We start from the raw sequence: 18,143 nt of genomic DNA, 5'->3' as shown, positions 1-18,143 counted from the left end.
CAGAAACTAGAGATAGTGAAACAGTAAACTGAACAGAAATTTATATGGTCATCCTCAAAGAATATGACACCTGCTCAACAACATCAACAACAACCACCTCAAGGGGAATGGCAGATTATAGCAAAATCCCTGTTAAATTTAGAAAGAACCTTGCTTACCAGAATTATCAGGGGGTAATGACAGAAGCATTTCCACTAGGGAAGCAAATGCTTCAGGTACCAGTGTGGACCTCTTTTTCAGGCTCAGATTCCTGCCACTAAAATCCAATTAATCATGGATCAATACTGCCATTCTTTAAACTACAGGGTGTTCTTCTCTGAAGAAGCCAGGAGAAAAGTGTTACTAGGTGCTAAATCAAAGTAGTACTCCCCATGTGTGTTCTGTAAGTAATTTCATGATGTGATATCACTGAAATCCCAATGTTCTTTCAGCATTGTGAAATAATGCATTATGAAACAACTAATTAGGGACCCAGACCTGCACTTTATTTCCAGAAGCTACTTACATTTCGAAAGAAGATACCTAAAGACATCTTACCTAACATCCTTAGTTTAGAATAGCATGAATAATCTTAAAACACAAAAATTGTTTTGTTTCTTTCTCTTTTATATGTACAGATAAGCCCCATTTTCAAAGATGAATGGTAACTGAATGCAAGATAACTTAGAGAGTGGTAACCATGCAACATACACTGTATGTACTCACATCCCACTCCTCCGCCACCCGCCCCCACATAAAACACACACCTTGTATTGGAAAGACAGAATGACAAAAAAGATATTTTTTCTAGAATTTTAACTGCCACAGAATTGGTGGCTTAGCCAAAAGCTACTGCCAACTCAACAGCAGCTGTGACAGGGTTAAACGTGCAGCTGTGAAGCTGCAAGGAGAGGGTGAGTGATGTTGAGGAGTGGACAAACACTTCCTACATGCAGTTAGGATAGAAACAGGGCCCTGTCACCCATTCTAGTGTTCCCATGTCTCCATTTCAGTGTGGAATGAATTTTTCACATATATTTCAATTACTGCATTTACATACAAAGAGATTGACTTTTAAAATAGATACTAAATATAAACACACACATGTACACACAAACATATAGTAAAAGAAATATTATTAAAAAAAAAAAGCAGGAGCCGCCAACTCAAAGTTCATTGGGGTTTTTACATGGGTGACTGGCCCTGCCTTAGTCAGGAGAGACATGTGCCCCCATCAGCGATCAATCAGCGACTGGAGGCGGGGGAGGGGGGTTCCCCCCCCACAGCCAGTCCTGCTGACCAGGTGGGCCGATCGCTCTGGCTATGGCTCCTTTTGGGAGTGCAACGGTGCTCTACTCACCGGCTGGCACTTGCAGGGGGGGCACTGGTGCTCCCACCTACCCCCCCCGCCCATCGCCTAAGTGGCAAGTGCTGCCAGTCAGCACGGCATGTGCACCCCCTAAGCACTGCCACTGGGTTCTTACAAAAAATCAGTACTTCAGAAGAATCCACTGTGGGCTAACTTTGCTTTTGTATGTGCACACTTCTGTTTCAGGAAATGTGATCTCTCCAAATACTGCACATAATTCCATCAGGCTACATCTTGAAGTCTGAAGTTCCCTTTGGTCTTTTATGCAGACAGTTTGATTGAATTTTTAACTTATTAAATGTACATATGCAAAATTAGTTTAGCTAATAGTGGATTTTTGCAAGATATAGTTTGTAGTTAGCCTGATAGCCCTGATTACTTTTACTTTGAAAACGCCTTTTCTATATCTCCCAAAAGCAAGTTCCTTCAATAATTCAAGGGGCTGGGAAACTTCTGCCTTTTCATGAATCCGCAGCTGTGTGTCAATTATCAGACTAATTTATTATAAGAATCAATGGCTAACCTTGCCATGTGCTCAAAACCAGGTTCTTGAAATTCCCTTGCACATGGTATATTATAATTTACTTTAATTTTTTGCACTTTCGGAAGTAATTTCTCAAAATAATCTATAGCTCTTGTGCAATGATCACACACATTGGATGAATTAAGATCAGGTAGCTCATTAAAATCAATCATGGCTCTCTTGCAAGAAAATCTAGGAGAGCTAGTACAAATAGCAATTTAATCCTTTGAGAGACAAGGATTTTTGTGAGTGTTATCTGTATTGAGTGAACAGCATGGTTAAGACAGGTTTAGACAATTTTGGGGTATCAGACAACCTTCTTGTACCTAAAACAGTTCTTGTTCTTGAAAGTTTATCTAAATCTCTCGAACCACAGAGTTGGCCCAGTAGAAGAAATTACCCACAATAAATCCTTGCCTTCCATATATTTCCCGGATCATCAAACCTACAACATCATTTTTTCTTTACCATTTTTACTCTTTAATATTACAAGTAAGAGCAGGCTAACACATCGGAAAGTACCTAATTATAAAAATCATACTTTATAGTTTCATAGTTGGTAGGGTCGGAAGGGACCTGAGCAGATCATCAAGTCCGACTCCCTGCCATGGGCAGGAAAGAATGCTGGGGTCAAATGATTATCCAGCCTCCTTTTGAAGACCGCCAGGGTAGGAGTGAGCACCACTCCCCTTGGAAGTTGGTTCCAGATCCTAGCCTCCCTGACTGTGAAGTAGTGCCTCCTGATGTCTAGCCTGAATCTACTCTCTGTTAACTTATGGCCATTATTCCTCGTTACTCCCGGTAGTGCTCGGGGGAACAGGGACTCTCCCATTCCCTGCTGGTCCCCCTTGGCCAGTTTGTAGACAGTCACCAGATCCCCTCTCAGCCTTCTCTTGTGGAGGCTGAACAGGTTTAGGTCCTGTAGCTTCTCCTTGTAGGGCCTGCCCTGCTTCCCCTGACCATGCAAGTGGTCCTCCTCTGGACCCTCTTGATGCTGGCCACATCCCTCTTGAAGTGTGGTGCCCGGAACTGGACGCAGTACTCCAACTGCGGCTTGACCGGTGTTGCATAGAGGGGGAGGATCACCTCCTTGGACCTGCTCGTGATACATCTGTGGATGCATGACAAGGTGCGGTTAGCCTTCCTGACCATGTCCCCACATTGGTGACCCATATTCATCTTGGAATCAATAGTGACTCCAAGATCCTTTTCTGTTTCTGTGCTGACGAGAAGGGAGTTCCCCAACCTGTAGGTATGCTGCTCGTTCTTCCTTCCCAGGTGCATCACCTTGCATTTGTCAGTATTGAAACCCATCCTGTTCTCATCTGCCCACCCCTGTAACCTGTCCAGATTTAGTTGTAGCCTGTCCCTCTCCTCTAGCATGCCCACTTCTCCCCACATCTTAGTGTCATCAACGAATTTGAACAAGATGCTTTTCATCCCCTTGTCCAAGTTGCTGATGAAGATGTTGAACAGTACGGCTCGAGGACCAAGCCCTGGGGAACCCCACTGCCCATATCCCTTCAGGTCAAAAGTGACCCGTTGACCACCACTCTCTGGGCACGACCCTCCAGCCAATTTGTGACCCATCTGACTGTGCAGGCATCGACACCACAGTTGCCTAATTTTTTAATGAGAATGGGGTGAGAGACAGTGTTGAAGGCCTTCCTGAAGTCCAGAAAGACTATAGCCACCGCGGCAACTGCGTCCAAGGATTTTGTGACCTGCTCATAGAAGGCCACCAGGTTGGTCTGATAGGACCTGCCTCTAATGAACCCATGTTGATTGCCCCTAAGCATAATCTCCTGCTGGTCCTTCACAGATGTGCTCCTGGATACTTTTCATTATAAATTTAATTAAATCTGACCTTCTTAAAGAAAGATAAATCTAACCAAGAACTCTGATGTCCAAGTTTTTATTATCATGAATTTGTGACAGGCCAATTATTTTCATGCCATGAATGACTTGGACAGGTCTTTAAAAAAAGTGCCTATAGAACTGCAGAAGTTTTCACTTCATCACCCTTTGTTTATGCTATGTCTTTTAGATTCTTCATGCCATTCACTCTCTGTGATGCCACTGGTACTTGGGGTGGAGCCAGGAGAGAAACAGCTACATATCGCGGAGTAATGGAATAACAGAGAACTGGTGGGATGCCATGCACGAATGGGCTGTATGTATAGAGAGGTACAGGCTGCACAGAAGGGACTGGGTAGGAAAGAAGAGAGGAGCTATAGCTCTCTGTGTAAGGCTGAGTATGCCTCCTTGGAGACCCAAAATGGTTCGAGAGAAGGGGAACACTTTTATATTAGTTTTCTAATGCCAGTGCCTCCTTTAAAATTACTCTAAGGCTTGGCTGTACACACTGTTAATTTCTTTTCCCACTACATTTCTAGGCCACGATGCTTATTACATTATGTTCTTTAAAGATTATATAAATAATTACCCATTTTAGATTTACTGGGAGCATCTACACATGCAAGTGCTCCGGGGTAGGTTTACTTTAGAGTAATTTACTCTAGAGTAACCCCACCTTGGGTAGCTGTCTACATGTGCAGGAATGTGGGAGCAGATTTGCTGCTCAAGGCAGCAATCTGCTCCTGTCCCTGCTGGCCCTGTACCAGCCCCCCGAGCTCTAGGCTCCTCCTGGGTGCTAGTCCAGGGGCTGGCAGGGAGCTCAGGGCCAGGAGACAGCTGTCTCTTAGTGGGGGCTGGGATATTGCTCCCTGCCCCCAGGAACTGTCTGTTGCCAGGGCAGCCTCTGCCACTGCAGCCTGGGTAGGGACAATGTTCTCCAGTAGCAGGGAGCTCTGAGCCCCTGGTCTGAAATTGCAAGGCCAAGGACGGGAGATTCTTATCTCCCATCCACTATTCCCCACTTGCAAAGCGGGGGTAGGGGCTGGGTTCTCTCTACTGCTGGGGTAGGGGGACATTGTCCCTGCCCAGGCTCCAGTGGCAGAGTCCACCCTGGCACCAGGCAGCTCCTGGGCGCAGGAGCTAATTTTTTGCCCCCAGCTGCCCGGAAGCACATTTGCTCTTGGTTAGCTGTTTATATGTGCCATACCGTGCAGTAAGTAATTGGGAGTAAATCTGCTACTTGTATTTACAGGTAGTAAATTTATACACAATTAGAGCACACTACTGCACAGTAAGTAGCTGCATGTGTAGATGGTGATGCTTACTGCACAGTAATTAGCTCTAATCTCGAATAAAGTGTCTTGTGTAGTTGCACCCACTGCGACTCATTTAGGATGATCTTTTGTTTCTCCGCAATCAACTGCTTTAGTCTGTGAAGGTATGCAAAAATTACACTTTCTGAAGATTTCTTCTTCCTTCCTCTCTGTCAAGAAAATAGAGGATGGGTTTGAAACTCCCAAACTCTTGTATAATAACCTCTTATATCTGTATTCGATTTCTAGTATTTGTGCGTCTAAATATTCTGTATTCATCTTTGATACTGTCATCTGATTGCTAACAGTTAGTGATAGAAATATAAAATCCGAAGACGTTACCACAAAACAGATGATGGTGGGATGTTTCCTGAAAGCAAATGAGCCACTACTTTTCAACATCTGTTTTAAGTATGTGAAAGCTGACTTCAGTGTGTTTTAAAGTATTTCATCCAGACATTTCTACAAGCTTTAAGGGAAATTTTGTTAGCCATCTAAACATGAAACTATGTAAAGGACCTGGCCTTTCATTTGTTTCTTTGGGATATGACTTATAAAGAGCACCTACATTTTAAGGTTGAAATCCAATCAATGGGTGTTTTATGAATATTTTTTTTGCTCTAACATTGCAGCAACATGAAGTATTTAAGGTCAATGAAAAAATGTATGTGCTCTTTGATATATCTACCTTTCCCACATTCTAAGAGCTTTCAACAGAAAAAATGTATTTGGGTACAACAGTGGAATTTGTGTCATCATGACCAAATGATTGCAGTGCAAACCCTGGATTCTTCTGAGGCTCTGCAGGCTTCTGGTCCCCATGGTAACTAAACCTCAGATATTGTCCTCCACTCAGCTGGAGTACTGAGTGTTGGGAAGCTTTTGTGCCTGATGAGATTTCTTCCACAACCTTCTAGCAACAGACTCTAGTGCTTCCTCCTGACTTGTTTCTAATTGAGATGCAAATTAATCTCTGTGGCTGATTACAGTTCCCTTAAAGCTACTGACAAGTGCAGCTGTAACCAGAGTTTACAGACTTTCCAACAAGTGACTTCAGCTGTCATTATTTGCATGAGGCTGTCAGGACTTTACAGCCCGCCATCTCGGAGATGCAGATCACTTTCCCTCAGGCACTACAACCAATTTATTCACTGCATGCTACTAAAGTTAAAATCTGAACACTTTTATGTGAAGTGTACTACATTTATTCCACTCCCCACAATTATTATATTTTCTGTACCATGTTTTTGAGTGCTACTATCATTTACATTAATGAAGACTGGTTCTTTACTCAGACAGAGAGTTAGTACTGAATGGAGTTTTCCAGGTATACTCTCATTGGAGGTACAGTGGTTTGCACTGCAGTTGCTACCTCCGTAAGGCTAGAAATGGACATCGCCAAATAAGTGCATCAGCTGTGCTGGGACATGTCCCGGCACAGCTGATCTGCTTCACTGAGTGAAACATGTCAGCCATTGTCCCGCTTGTTGAAGCTGCAGGACAATGGGCAACATGTTCTCCTAGGATTGCCACCTTCTTTGATCATGTCATTCACATCATTCTGTTTGCAAACACAAGATTTTGTTCCAGGAACACAGCATTAGTTTTCAATCAAATATCTATTTTCTTCTTGACAGAGACACTCTTGAAACACCACGGAGGTGAAACACCATCAGAGAGCTGGACACCACCAAATACAGTGATGATCCAAAAGTTAGGAAATGGGCTACTAATGTATATGTATTGAACTTTTGACATTGTGATGAGCCACTGTAGGTTTTCTTCTTTTTTTATGATATAGCTATATTATAGGCATTTGGGTGTATTCATCTTACAGATGTCTATGACCTTTTGAAGCTCATCCCATCCATACCTTTTCTAATTTAAAAAAAAAAGCTTGAAAAAATCCTCCCTCCACCCATCAGGCTGAAGTGAAAGAGCTCCCTTCTCATCCCAAACAGGTCCTTAGTTCCTAGAAGGCTATGTTTTTTTTTTTCTGCTCTCTTCACCATCCATCATCTCATTCCTTCCTTCCTAAATTCCCAGAATGGAGTCCCTCTGGTAGGTGTCTCCTGCAACAGGTTCTGTTCCTTTCAGAATGTCACTAATCCTTTACTTGCTCAAAGGATTGCTATACTCATGCTTGTTATTCACAGGTGGTTCATTCACCTACAATAACAGTTACTTATCGCTAGTCTCCCTACCTCATACCCTGCTTCTTCATTTCTGTGATGGGATAGTCCCACTGTTGTGAGGTCCAGCCACTTCTTTGTTAAAGCTTCAGCTTCCCAGGCCCTACTCACATCACATCACGGCAGGCACTGTACAGCTTGATGCCTGCCCACAGCAACAGGAGCTACAGCACAAGCAAGGTAGGTACAGGAGGGATGTCTGGAACCAAGGAATAACCCAGCTTGACCTGCCAAGGTGCCCCCAAAGGTACTATGAGTTGTTTTAGTTCAGTCTTGAGAAGTAATTCTCAACCAGGATGTCATGAGATTCTCTAAATTCTCACTCAATATTAATGCTGTTAAGCATGCAAATACCTACACTTAATTCATAAGATAAAACTCAGAGATTTTAAATAGTAATCTATAGTGTCAAAACATTCTGATCTGTTATGGTCCTTCTGAGTTTTTTGCAACAGAAGAATTGTTCTACAATTGTTAGTTTTACATAATAAAAAAAACCAAGCAAAGACATGGCATTCTAAAATGGGTGTACTGAGTCTAACAAGAGGTGCTCTGAGTTGAAAAAGATTAAGACACATTGGTCTAGCAGCAGAGGCCAGAAGAAGACTGGGTCATAACAAGCTGGTGAAGACCAAATGCTTATGGAACATGGAGAGGCTGGAAAACGCCTTTAGACTTAATGGAAATGATGGTCATGAGAATCCTATTTGGGATTAGGTGGAGGGACAGTCACAAGAAAGGGTTGATGGCCTGGTAGTACTGTTTTACTGGAACCTTTTTTAAACCTTAAAAACTAAGTTTCAGAGAAAGACCTGAAGCATACATGTCATTTTTTTTGCAAAAATCTGTTTATCTATTCCTGGCATCTTTTTAGGAAAATATTTAGTTACACAAAATATAATTTATCTTACTACTGCTATTTTCAAAGGCCATTAAGTATTACACACATGTGCATAAATATACACATTTGTATTTGTTAGGGATAATCAAGTGGTTTTTGTAAGCTAACCTTATCAGACCCAGTTGCTTTCTTTAAAACCAAAACAAACTATAGACGTACACCTATCTAAGTATGCAACCATCATTCTATAGCCCAAAAGTATAAACTGTTGAGATATGTTAATCTTTATCCAGTACTCTGAAATTAGAAAAATGCTACAGTATTTATTTCTTCTGTGTGCTACTGTTGTTTGTGAGGTGGCTTAGCTTTAGAAAAAGTTTTTGGAACCTGATACTCAATAACCATAATTTGATTTTAAAATCATTGGTTAACTTGGGAATTGTAACCATAGCAAGTGGCAAACTTCCAGTTTTCAACACTCTAGACACCAAAATATGCCCAATGATTGCCCACTAGGGAAAAAATAAGCAGATGGTAGTTGAGGTAGCCCTCACCACTGAGAAAGAGCAGTGACCACTAGATGAAGGCTGAACTTGACAGAACCTACTTAGTCTGCTGAGTAAGTTGTTATAGGAAAATATAGGAGGGCAAGGATGAACATTGTGCTGAAACAGATCTATTGTTTTCCAACTGCATTAAAAATCTCTTTTCTCTAAGAGCTAATAGCATCTTTTTCACTCCTGTAAACTCTATTACTTATATTCAGGTTACCAGCAATGCTACACTGATTGTTTTATTGTTATGTACAGCTTAAAACATCTGCTCTTACAGTCAAGGTTACAGACAGAAAGAATTACTTTGATAGGCGTACTTAAGCTGGATTTCCCACTCATGAAACAACAGTGAAAAAGCTAGTAAGCTTGGAGTTTGCTATTATATTCTGCTATAATATTGCGATTAATGTTTTACATGAAACTGCTTTGCAATGCCTATTTGCTTTTTATGTTCTAAACTGAAAAGGAGAATGTAAGGTTAATACAAAAAATATTCAATTTCTTTGATTCCAAAGCTAGCTAGTCTTCATTTTGGAGGCCCTCCACAAAACTCATTCTGCTCTTCTTATGAAAAATATTTCTTACGAAGCCATAATAGCAAGAACCCCGCCCCCCAACAGTCATCTGATAAGCTCTCAAACCATCAAATAGTCTTCCTTTCATCACAAAGATTAAATATTCAATTTTTAACTGCTTATAAAATTCAAGGAGCTTGCCTTATATCATAAAAAAAAATTAAAAGCATTCAAAATAAACGAAATCAAGAAGGACTCTGATCCTGAAATATATGGGACTATATACCATATTTAGTCAAATATAAGATGACCTCCCCCACTCCCCTCCAAGATTAGATTCTATATATGGGAAATTTATAAGGAAATAAGGACATAAGTAAAAACTTCTTTACTGTCTGGTCTCCAGAGTCTGGAACAGACTCCCCCCCGTGAAGTGGTGCAAGCACCTACTCTGGACACGTTCAAGAAGCATTTGGATGAATATCTTCTGGGGTCATTTGGCAAGGATATTGGAGAACTTGTGGTGCTCAGGAGAGGTTCCTGAAGATTGGGAAAGGGCCAATAGGGTGCCTTCAGGAAAGGAAGAAAGGAAGATTTGGACAACTACAGGCCAATCAGTTTGAACTTAATCCCTGGAAAGATCATGGAAAAAATTATCAAAGAATCCATCAACAACAGGCTAACAGAAGGTATCATTCTGAGAGACAGCCAACATGGCTTCATTGCGGGTAGGCTATGGCTGACTAACCTCATCTTCTTCTATGACCAGGTGACATATCACCTGGACAGGGGAGGAGATGATGTCATTTACTTGGATTTCAAAAAACCCTTTGATTTGTTCTTCCATGATGTTCTCACAACAAAATTGGGGAACGGCGGCCTCAACAACCTTACAATCCGATGGCTGGGGAACGTCTCTGTGATCAGACCCAGGGAGTGATACTGGATGGAACCGAGTCAACACGGCGCATAGTAACCAATGGCATCCCTCAGAGTTCAGTACTCAGACCAATACTCTTTAATATATTCAGAAACGACTTTGACTTGGGTGTTAGAAGCAGACTGGCTAAGTTTGCAGATGACTCCAAATTATGGAGAGGTGAGATCACACTAGAGGATAGGCTGGGGATTCAGGGCTACTTACTTGGACAGGCTTGCAAAGTGGGTGGATCAGAACCTGATGAATTTCAATAAAGAGAAATGCAAGGTGCTCCACCTTGGGAGAAAGAACCCACATCATACCAATAGGTTTGGCAGTGTGTGTGTGTATGTATATATACACACACGCCACATACATACACACACACATATATATATAGTGGCATTTTTGTTTTAATCACAGAAAAGAGGTTTTTTTTAAATCAGAAAACGTTGCATGTATCTTTATCAGAGACAACCAGGATCCCTGAACATGAGCCTTTTGGCTTTGGACTAATATCATGCATAGTTTACACTCTATATAAGTGGACAGAGAAGTGCTGCCTAAGTGTGTGTTTATGGAAAACCTGTGCTAAAACCTGCAGCAGTTTCAAGAAACGTATCAATATTGGATGAACCAGATTATTATATATCTATATAGTGGCATTTTGTTTTAATCACAGAAAAATGTAGATTTTGGGGTTTTTTAAATCATAAAATTTGGATTTATTTTTTTTTTTTTTACTGAAGAAACCCAGGATCCCTGCTCTTAATTTATCCTAGAGTTCACTGGGTTGGTCCCCAGTAGAGTCAACAACATTTCAAGCCATGGTGATCCCATATCTCATTATTGTTCAGTATAGGTGCATTCTCCAGATACCCCCAACAAAGGACCATGTGCTAATTAACCCCCTGCTCATGACCAGAACCGGGTGTTCTTGTCATGAATCCTGGGATCCTGCAAAAATGTATATGCAGATAAGGCAATCTGGTCCGGCTCTACTTCATGGAAAGCAGGGCCACACTAATCATGTGTGGCAGGGTGGCAGAGGGGTCCATAGAGGGATTCTGGGTGAACTATTTGGGGCGCCATTTGGTGATGTTTGCCAAACATTTAAGGCTTGTGAAAAAAATAGGAATAAGTAGAAATGGGTAAGAAAGGAATAGCTCAGCTGTGGGAGTGAAGAGAAAATCAAAATGTATTCAATGTAGTGGTTCACCATGACTTAAAAAAGTTGGTGCTGAGGGAGACTGTGCACAATGAGCATGTATCTTATTCAGATGGGCTGCGCTAACCTATCTTTGTAGTAGGCTCCCATCAGTATGTTTGCCCATCATGGGCCATGTGTTTATAGTCATGCTCAGTGTTGACTGCAATTAATCAGCTTCATAGTTGGTTTCCTTTCTGAACACATGCTGCTTTTGGCTGCAGTTTAATGATAGACACTGAATTTAATGCAGTTCCATTGTATGTGAATGTAAGATGCTGACTGGGGGAAAAATACTTCAGCCTATATTTGAGTAACCATGCACACTAACACTGGTGGCATTAAGAAAAAAGTAATGTAGAATGTTGAATGAGTGTTATTATGCCATTAGCCTGCATACCGTGTAAGAATTACAGTCTATCCTACACAATTCTGTAATGTAGAAGCATGTTTTTAGTTACCTATAACTACTGTACTAACATTTTTTTAGACAATGTAAATAAAATGAAAATGGAGATAAGGACTGATGATAAATATCAACCACCATGGGCCTGTGTCTTACTAATATGGAGAGTGCCTATGGGTCCCAATGTATGAATAAGGTACAGGAGTAGAAATAGTCTCCATATTATAAATTGCAGGCCAATGTAAAGAGATTATTTTTTTCATTATGTAAATTTGAAAATAATCATCCCTTGAAGTTCAAAGCACTACTGTATCCAACTTGGCATTTAACAGAAGGCTTCAAAATTTTGAGAACGCTGTTGTAGTGTTAGAGTTAAATTATTTTTCAAAGCTCAGCTAAAATAATTCTTTATATGAAAAAAGTTTTGACTTCTTCCCAATGCACACAGCCCTTAATATAAAGCCAAAGTGAGGAGTTGTCATTATTGCTTACCTCTAACAGAAGATTATTTGTAATCTGGAGCTATACATATGAATAACATCACATCAGTACAGGAAAAGGATACAAGCTCTGGTAGAGTGGTATGAGAGATTTCACAGCTCTGCTGGCATTGATGCATGTGGCACATATAAGGCTTGGCAGTAGTTTTGCAGTCACTATTGCTCCATCAAACAGAGGACCAAAAAACGGCACCTGCCAAATCAAAAAAACAAACTGATTTTATTTTTGGATGCAATCAATTTAGATCATTGCGAGGATGGGGAAAGATCTTCCAACAGCAAAAATGAGAGGTAAGTTCTCACAGACTCTCCATAGAAGTCAGGCACCTAAACTGCTCTTTGTGCCTTTAAAAGTCTCCTCCTAGAATGATATCTTAAGGTACTGGAATACAGTAACAAGGATCAATGAAGCTTTGGAAAAGCAAAAAATATCTTACCTGATATCTCATTATAATGAGCTTTGCCTGTTATTTCTACCAGAAACAAAATGGCAATGCTTATCTATAAAAAACTGTTTTCTCAGAAGTGTCATACCATGAGGCTAAACAGGGCAGAAAGCACTGTTCACCACTTACTGACTGACCCACTGGGCCATCTAGGGAAAAAGATTCATAGGGCATGAAGAGCAAAGAAGGAACTGGAATCTGTAGCCCAGTGAGAAAGGCATTCCCCTAGGAGGGGAGAGCCTGGTTTTGGCCTGAGACTGCAATGCAAGATGCAGAAGCAGTGTTATTGGATAAAATGTATACACAGCATCCCAGCTGATTCAATAAAGTCTGGTTTTAGGTGATTAAACACGGGCAAGGTTTTAGATTATAAACTCTCCATTAACAGAAATGCCTACCTTGGGGCTTCAGGGAGCAACATAAATGCTATCTACTTCCAGGAGAGAAATGAGATGCCAATCTAACACCCCCAATTAGCACTTCTTATCAGTTGGCCTATGCATCTCAACTAAAAGGCACTTGGGGGTCTCCCTTCAAAGTATGAAGATGTAAAACACGCAACTCAGTTTTATAAATTCCACTTAAAGATACACATACCTAAATCTTAGGCAACACAATGCACAGTGTTAAAGCCAGGAGGTATCTTTTTGGATCCAGGCCTAGATTTTTATACTTACAGGGTGGCAAAGCAGGAGAATAGGATACAAAATGATCCCTTTGGATACCATACCCTTTTAAATAAAGAGAGCTATGTTAATCTGAAGTTAGGCAAAAGGTAGGGCAGGGTGGCACTTTTCTGAAGAGTCTGTCTTTAAGGTCCCACCCTGTCTTCATTTTAAATAAAGGGGATTTTTAGGCTATTTCTTCTAAATTACTGCACCACAAAGAATTTTTGGGTGGACTTATGAGTCTGGGATTGAAACAAAGGACTACGTCCTGTCCAGCACCTGAAGAACAGAGTCTCCTCTGGCAAATCCTAATGTAATGAAAGGCAACATGTAGCTAATGTTTTATCAGACCTCATCCTTCCCTCTGAAGTCTTTAAAGGATTTAAGAAAAGAAAATCTCCCAAAATTTATATAAATCTGACGCAGCTGCCAAGTGAACTTGGTGAAAGACTGGATAGAGCTAATAACAATAAATTAAGTAAACCAGGATATGGTTAAAATAATTCTAAAGATATATCTATAATTAGTTCCTTTCAGCATTAAAGAGCTTTGCATTGTGGCTTTAGTCCTCAGGGGTGATGCTATCTTATTTCGGGATGCTAGATATGGATGGAGAATCAGGTTCAGATGGCAATGTACCATCAATTAATGTTGTACATATCTGGTCTTTGTTTAGTCTTTCTCGTTTAACTGACAAATCTTCCAGACAAAAAAGGATGTTACCTACCAGTAACTGAAATTCTTCAAAATGCATTGCCCACACTCACATTTTTTACTAGTGTGTGTCTTGCATCCTGAAACTTTGAACAGAAATCTTTTTGCCATAACAGTATATGTAGAATTTGCCTTGGCTATGCATCTGCTTTTGGCCCAAGTCAAATGGATAAAGTGTGATACTTACTAGGGCTATGCAAAGCTTTGGTAGCTGATTTGATTCAGAGGAGATTCGGCCTGATTCAGGGATTGAATCTCTGAATCAAACTGGGAGACCAATTAAAAGCTCTGAATTGATTTGAAGCATCCAAATCAATTTGGAAAAGCTTCAGGAAAGATTTGTCCGCTTTTGGAGATTCGGCCATTGAGTAAATAGATAGCTGACACAGCTGCCTCCAGCTGGTAAGTCTGTTGGGGTTGAGGGAGGGCACGGGACGTAGGCACGGCAGTGCTGGGAGTGGGTGCTCTGCCCTGCTGCCACTTGCCCAGCTGGGGTGGAGTGGGGTGTGTGGGATGCAGGCGTGGCTCACTCCAGACGGAAGGAGGCAAGCAGCAGCAGGGCATAGCCCCCACTCTCAGTGCTGCCTCGCCTGCATCCCACACTCCCCGTGCCAGCTGGCAAGCAGAGCCCTATTCCTAGTGCTGATGTGGGCGTAGAAGCACTGGGAGTGGGGGCTGTGCCCTGCTGCTGCCCAGAGTGAGCTGTGCCTGCACTGTGACCCTTGCTGTGCCAGCTGGGCAGGCAACAGCAGGGCAGAGCCCCCACAGGCACAGCCGGAGAAGCCACAGGAGAAGCCCCTGTGGCTTCCTTGCTTAGACCCATCCCCTGCCTGGCCGCATCCTCCTGGAACTTAAAGAAAAAAAACAAAAAAGCCCCACACTCACCAGCTCTTGAAGCAGCAATCAGGGCCTCTGTGGGCTTGTGGCAGAACCCTAACACAGTGTGGGGCTGTGGGAGACAGCGGGGATTGCCCCCCCCAACTTGTCACCTGCACAGCAGCTTCCACATGGTGCAGGTACAGTGTGGCTTGGCAGGGCGCCGCACTGTCTGGGAGCTGGGGCGGCTCCATGCATCAGCCAGAGCCCAGCAGCGCTCAGCCCCAGCAGTCCCAGCTCTCAGGCAGAACAAAGCGCCCTGCTAAGCTGCACTGCACCCGCAATCCACACTGTCCCCCCTCTACTCTGTGCAGCGCGGGGGGAGGGTGGGGGGCTCTGCCATGAGTGCCCAGAGGCCCTGATCACTGCTGCTGCAGCCGGTGAGTGTGTTTTTTGTTTTGTTTTTTTTAAAGTGCCAGGACTAGGCTCCCCCAGCCTGGGAAGAAGCAGGCACAGCTGCCCAGCTGTGCCTGCCTCTCCCTGGCCGATCCAAATACCAAACCTCTCTGAATCAGCACCGAATCTTCCAAAGCCAATTCAGCCGAAACGATTCAGGACAGTGATCCAAATCTCCAAATGGAATCACTGTCTGCTGAATTGGCCAAACATGAATCAATTACTTCCCTCCTTGCACAGGCCTAGTACTTACTACTCCTCAGTTCTCTCTCAGTCACAGAGTCCTAACTGTGTCCAACTCTGACAGAAGGGGAAGGAGACCTTGATTCAATTGTGTATGTGAGCAATACATCTTGAAGAACCCAGTTACTGGTAAAGAACTTCTTTTTCTTTTTTGAGTAACTGTCCACACATACATTCCTGACTAGTAAGTGATTCCAATTCAGTGCTCACACACCCAAGCAGTGAGTCCTGATATACAAATAACATGCCAAATGCAACATCAATGTGAGAGGCTTCCATGATGATATGAAATTCAGTAAATGTATTAATAGAACTCCAAGTGGCCATCTTGCAAGTATCACCGATGGAGACATGACAAAGGCAGGTGACAGACATGGCCTGAGTTCTAGGTTAAGAGATGTGAGCTAGTTTCTCTGAAGAAGTGATGATATAATGGTTGCCAGGATCACTTGAGCTTTTGACTGCATATATTCAGCTTTCTGATGTCCAAGATGGGATAGAATCATAGGGCTGGAAGAGATCCCGAAGGATCATCAGGTCCAGCCTTCTGCATAAGCAGGAAAGACATCTGGAGTCAGACGACCCCCACCAGGTGACTGTCCAGTCTTCTCTTGAAGACCTCTAGGGTAGATGATTGCACCATCTCTGGGCTGAGCTTGTTCCACAGTCTGGATAACCTAGTTGTAAAGAAGTTTTTCCTAATGTTCAGCCTGAAACAATCTTCCAGGAGTTTGTGGCTGCTGTTTCTAGTTTTCCCCCAGGGAGGCCTGGTGAACAGTTGCTCACTGAGCCCTTGATGTACGCCTCTGATATAGTGGTAAGCTGCAATCAGGTCCCCTCTCAGCCTCTTCTTTAGGCTGAAGAGTCTGAGATCCCTCAGCCTCTCTTCATATGGCTTGCCATGCAAGTCTCTGATCGTGTGGGTGGGCCTTCTCTGGACCCTCTCAAGCTTTAGCATGTCCCTGTTGAAGTGCGGTGCCCGAAACTGGATGCAATACTCCAGCTGCAGCCGCACCAATGTTAAGTAAAGTGGGAGAATCTTTTCTTTGGATTTACTGGAGATGCATCGATTGATGCATGCCAGAGTTTTATTGGCCCTAGCAGCTACTGTGTCATATTGCGGGCTCATATTCATGCTGGGGTCTATTGCTACCCCCAGATCCCTTTCATTTGTAGTGCTGGTCAGGTTAGCGATGCCCATCCCATAGGTGTGCTGGGAATTCTTCCTTCCCAGATGCAGCACTTGGCATTTCTCTATGTTGAACCTCATCTGGTTCTGTTCTGTTCAATATGACAGCCTATGTCTGCTTGTATCTGCAGCCTATCTGATGGTGTGTCTGCACAACCCCATATACTGGTGTTATCTGAAAACTTGGCCAGTGGGCTTTTCACCTTCACATCCAGGTCATTAATGAAGATATTAAACAGCACTGGGACAAGTGCTGACCCCTGGGGTACGCTGTCTCACCAGGACAACACTGATCCATTCATTTGGATTCTCTGTGTCCTACCTCGCAATCAGTTTCGCACCCACTTGATGGTCTGCAGGAGCCCGAGTCACCTGATCACAGAAAGACATGAGGTTGGTCAGACGAGACCTACTCACAATGAAGCCATGCTGGCTGTCATTCAGTATCATGCCTTCTGCAAGTTTGTCACATATAGCCCCTGACATATAGTTCATATGTCAATGAACTGTGCTACAGCATCTGAGAACAGGATCACCTGGTGGGGCCGAGGAGGAGGGGATTGATGAATGCAAAGGGCAATTTATTATCCTCAAGCCTGCATCAGTGCCTGGTGACTAGAATCCCCAGGGCAAGATGGTTGAAGAGATTGATGTCATATATCTTGACTTCAAAAAAGCTTTTGATCTGGTATCCCATGATCACCTCTTGGCCAAACTGGCCAGTTGTGGCCTTGGCTCCACCACGATCTGCTGGCTGGGAAATTGGCTTCGTGGTCGGACCCAGAGGGTTGTGATTGATGGCAGTCACTCATCATGGTGCCCTGTGACCAGTGGGGTCCCTCAAGGCTCTGTCCTGGGACCCATACTGTTCAACATCTTCATTAACAGTGTGGACATTGGAGTCAGGAGTGGACTGGCCAAGTTCGCCGATGACACCAAACTTTGGGGCAAAGCATCCACGCCAGAAGATAGGCGGGTGATCCAGGCTGACCTGGACAAGCTCAGCAAATGGGCAGACGAGAACCTCATGGTGTTTAACACCGAAAAATGCAAGGTTCTCCACCTTGGGAGGAAAAACCTGCAGCATCTTTATAGGCTCGGCAGTGCTACGTTGGTTAGCACTACAGAAGAAAAAGACTTGGGGGTCATCATTGACCACAAGATGAACATGAGCCTGCAGTGCGATGCTGCGGCTAGTAAAGTGACCAAAATGCTGGCGTGCATCCATAGATGCTTCTCGAGCAAATCCTGGGACGTCATTCTCCCCTTGTACTCGGCCTTGGTGAGGCCGCAGCTGGAGTACTGCGTCCAGTTTTGGGCTCCACAATTCAAAAAGGATGTGGAGAAGCTTGAGAGAGTCCAGAGGAGAGCCACGCGCATGATCAGAGGTCAGGAAAACAGATCTTACGATGACAGGCTGAGAGCCATGGGACTCT

General features: G+C 43.1%; 1 protein-coding gene across 2 annotated transcripts in view; it reads right to left on the bottom strand.

Moving 5' to 3' along the window:
- The window catches only part of RALGAPA2 (Ral GTPase activating protein catalytic subunit alpha 2), a 359,228-nt gene that overhangs the window by 81,298 nt on the left and 259,787 nt on the right, over nt 1-18,143 (bottom strand). For both annotated transcript variants that reach the window (XM_090051969.1, XM_090051977.1), the window contains one exon: nt 12,241-12,368. In XM_090051969.1, the coding sequence (XP_089908095.1) occupies nt 12,241-12,368 (128 nt within the window). The remainder of the gene's footprint in view (nt 1-12,240; nt 12,369-18,143) is intronic.

The sequence above is a fragment of the Crocodylus siamensis genome, chromosome 1, assembly GCF_052110815.1.
Source record: "Crocodylus siamensis isolate JL-2025a chromosome 1, ASM5211081v1, whole genome shotgun sequence".
NCBI lineage: Eukaryota > Metazoa > Chordata > Crocodylia > Crocodylidae > Crocodylus > Crocodylus siamensis.
The sequence above is the reverse complement of the archived record's forward strand: the minus strand, read 5'-3'. Positions and strand labels throughout refer to the sequence as shown.